Here is a 3,773-nt window from a genome sequence, read left to right on the forward strand (position 1 = left end):
CGCGGATCACACGCCGAGTACATGCGGATCACACGCCGAGTACACGCCGAGTACACACCGAGTACACGGATCACACGCTGAGTACACACTGAGTACACACTTCTCACCTTTTATCATAAAATCTCCACCAAACAGAATAAAATGTTAATTTATTTAAATGTTTCTTTTCTCCACACGTTTAATATTATTTTCATATTTATCTTTTGTTTGAATGATGACTCTTTATTAGAACGTCAGACTTGAACATTGACCAGATGTTATTTTTGTATCGCAGACTGAGCTCAGTGAATGTTACTCACATTAATATGAATAATAATATTGTGTTATTTGCCTTTTCCTTGATCTCAAACATCTGTAAATATTTAGTTTGTATTTGAAAAGTAAAACCTGAATCATGTTCACATTTTGTCTACTTTGTTTATTAAATATATAAATATTGATCATTTCATCTTCACAAACCTGCTTTTATTAATAATTCTTTAATCCGAACGAGGCGATGTTATGACTAAAAATGATGACATTTTACGATGTTTTGATACAAATTAACTCTGAATTAATTAATTTCAGACCTTTAAAATGAACCAAACAGTTTGTGAAGCAAGAAAAGTTTAATTTCAACAAAGGAATCAAAAATATATATCAGTGATATGAAGAAATGTATTAAATAAACCTTTTAAATGTTTCCTCACATTAAGATAAACACAGAGTTCAGATAGAAACCCAGAAACACCCGTCACTTTGGTTCTACCTCTTGGTCCACCAGGTGGCGCCCTGCAGCCTCCTGGTGGTTCTAGTCCAGGTGTTCTACCTCTTGGTCCACCAGGTGGCGCTCTGCAGCCTCCTGGTGGTTCTAGTCCAGGTGTTCTACCTCTTGGTCCACCAGGTGGCGCCCTGCAGCCTCCTGGTGGTTCTAGTCCAGGTGTTCTACCTCTTGGTCCACCAGGTGGCGCCCTGCAGCCCCATGACGGTGCGTCTCTCCGTCGGGCTGAAGTGCAGGATGGTCTGGATGGCGTTGAGCGTCTGCTGCCTCCCGCTGTTGTCCTGCAGTGTCAGAAACTTGTAGATGACGTTCTTCAGGTACTCCATGTTGGCGCCCTCTCTGCTCTGATCTCGGATGAGTTTTTCCAGTTGTCTTCTCAGCCCGGACGCCTCCTCGTCGTGGCGCTCCCGGTTGGCGACCAGCCTGGCCTGCAGCTGGTGGACGTCTTCCTCCAGCCGGTGTTTCTGCCGCCGCAGTCCGCCGGCCTCCGCCTCCTTCCTGGCCAGCTGCTCGGCGTACAGCAGCAGCGTTGGCTCGTTGGGCGCCGCCCGCCGCAGCGCCTGGCTGACCACGTCGCCCTCAGTCTCCGGGCCGAACTCGCGCTCGTCGTCGGCCGTTCGGTTGCGGTCGCCGCCGCCGGTGCAGCTCGGCACGACGGCGGCCCGCAGCCTCTCCAGCTCCTGGTCCTTCTCGTCCAGCAGCGCCATGGTCCTCTCTCTCTGCTTGTGAAGCTCCGCCTCCAGTCGCAGTAGGTCGTCACGGTGCGACGCCTCCGCCCGCTCCGCTTCCTGTTTGCTGGCGTGCTGCAGCGCCGCCACCCGCTGCTGCCGCTCCTCCAGCTCTCGGCGCTGCCGGGTCTCAGCCTCGTCGCTCTGGATCCGCAGGTTGATGTACTTCTCCCTCAGCTCGGACAGCTGGTCCCGGACCTCCTCCAGCTCTTTGGCCTGGCAGCCATCTTTGGCGTTCTTGTTCTTCAGCACCACCTGCGCTCGCAGCTTGTAGCGTTCAAACTCGTCCCTGAGCTGCTGGAGCTCCTGCTGGTGGAACAGGGAGGCTTTGTCTCCGCCCGGCTCTGTTTCCACCACCAGGTTCTGGTCCGGGTTCCTCTGAGCCGCCAGCGATAGCAGCTTCTTCACCTTCTCCAGCTTCTCCTTCAGCGTGACGATGTCCAGCTGAGACTCATCCACGCCGAGGTCGGAGGTCATCCTGCTGGAGGCGGCGATGGCGAGTGTCTTGTTCTCCGTGTCCAGCTGCAGGATCCGGTCTCTGAGCCTCTGAGCCGCCTGCTGGTCTCTCTGCCTCGACTTCTCACAGGAACCCAGCAGCTCCGACAGTTCAGAGACTCTCTGTTCAAGACCGGCGACCCTCGACTCTGCATCCTGAGCGCGCTCACGAGCTCGTTCCTCTGCCTCGCAGGCCTGCAAAACAACAACAGTCTCAGGTTATGACCCGGTTTTAGTTAGTTTAGACCTGGTTTTAGATGGTCAGGGTCTCAGTTTTACCTTTCTGGTCTCCAGGTGGATCTGCTGCAGAAAGTGTCTTTTCAGCTCCGTCAGCTCTTGCTGCAGCTCGTTCACTCTGGGATCTGGTTTCTTCTGGTCCTCCTCGGCGGCCTGCAGCCTCCTCCTCAGCTCGTCTCTCTCCTCCCTCACCTGGTTCAGGTGGGCCTGGGACTCCGCCCCCCGGTCCACGGCCTGCGACGTCACGAGGAGAGTGGCGTTGGCATCCTGCAGGCGGAGCTCTGCCTCCTGTCGCAGGTCTCTCTCCTGCTGCAAGATCCTCTGGAGCTCCCTGAGCTGCTGGACATGGTCTCCTTGCTCCTGCTCCCTCTCGTGCTGCTGCGTGATGACGCGAGCGCGGCTCTCCGCCAGCTGCTGCTGGAGGGCGCGGAGCTCCGCCTCCTGCTGCGTGGTCACGGTGACCAGGCGTTCCTGGAGCTCCTCCATTTCCTGTTTCAGCTGCCGCTTGTCGGCCTGAAAGCTCGCCTCCATTCGGGACTTCTCGTGGGTTACCGTTGCGAGGGCGCCGGTGAGCGTGCTCAGTTGGTTCTTCAGCTGGGCGAGTCGGCGGTCCACCTCCGTGCCGGGAGGGGGCGTGGCCTGATGTTGTGGGTCCGCCCCCACGCCACTGTTCTCCAGGTCGGACCGCAGGGTCTGCAAGGAAGAAAAGTCCTCACGTTAAACTGTTCCCGACGTCTTCAGCAGCATCGTTTATGATTTTAAAGACGTACCATTGAGCCGGACTTTAGTCCTGGTTCTCCCTGGTCCTCCTCGCTCTGGTCCCCTCTGGTGGTCTCACTGGGCGTGTCCACAGACGCTGCTGTGTCCACACTGTCCTCGCTGTGCAGTGAGCTGCCATCCTCCAGGAGGTCCAAGGTGGTGGTGTCCTGGCCTTGTTGGTTCAGGTCCACCTCCTGCATCACAGTCAAGACCTTCAAACTGGCCTCCAGAGCCTCCTTCTCTTTCAGAAGACTCTTATAGGCCCGGACCACATCTTTGAAGCGAGTCTGGTACTGGACCAGCTGCTTCTTCTGGGACTCGATGGTGTCCACCAGCTCCTTCCGGCCGGAACCGCCCCCAAAACTCATCCCGAACTTCTCCATGTCTCTGATGGTCTACCAGGGTCAGATCATACTTGATGGTCTACCAGGGTCAGATCATACTTGATGGTCTACCAGGGTCAGATCAGACCATCACCATGCAGGACCAGAACTGGTTCCTCTGGGACTGTTCATAGTGAGTCAGACTGGGTTTGTTGGTTTCTGAAAAGAGACATCATCTACATGTTAACATTTTTACGCATCTGTTGTTTAATTACCACAATTATGATGTAATAACTCTTATTAGTGCAGATGTGATGATTCAAACTCTAAAATAAGTAAACTAAAAAACATATTTTATAAACTCTTAATGTTTTGTGTGCAAATATATTTACTATGTATATGTATGTGTGTGTATATATATATATGTGTATATGTATATATATTAAATATATTTGCACACAAAACATTAAG

General features: G+C 53.0%; 1 protein-coding gene across 2 annotated transcripts; it reads right to left on the reverse strand.

Annotated features, from left to right (window-relative positions):
• Positions 1–45: 45 nt before the first annotated feature.
• On the reverse strand, positions 46–3,709 carry gcc1 (GRIP and coiled-coil domain containing 1). 2 transcript variants are annotated; one of them, XR_004212473.1, is made up of 4 exons: positions 2,991–3,709; positions 2,263–2,913; positions 869–2,178; positions 46–748 (listed from the first exon to the last, which is right to left on the reverse strand). XR_004212473.1 is itself a non-coding variant. In XM_031841741.1 (3 exons), the coding sequence occupies exons 1-3, from the start codon at positions 3,360–3,362 to the stop codon at positions 925–927; spliced, it is 2,277 nt and encodes a 758-aa protein (XP_031697601.1). In that variant the 5' UTR covers positions 3,363–3,709; the 3' UTR covers positions 46–924. The 2 variants fall into 2 exon arrangements, 1 of the variants encoding a protein (XP_031697601.1); XM_031841741.1 differs by having other exon boundaries at positions 46–2,178.
• Between the last annotated feature and the right edge of the window lie 64 nt (positions 3,710–3,773).

Source organism: Anarrhichthys ocellatus, unplaced genomic scaffold, assembly GCF_004355925.1.
Source record: "Anarrhichthys ocellatus isolate YVR2014 unplaced genomic scaffold, GSC_Weel_1.0 scaffold5175, whole genome shotgun sequence".
Taxonomy (NCBI): domain Eukaryota; kingdom Metazoa; phylum Chordata; class Actinopteri; order Perciformes; family Anarhichadidae; genus Anarrhichthys; species Anarrhichthys ocellatus.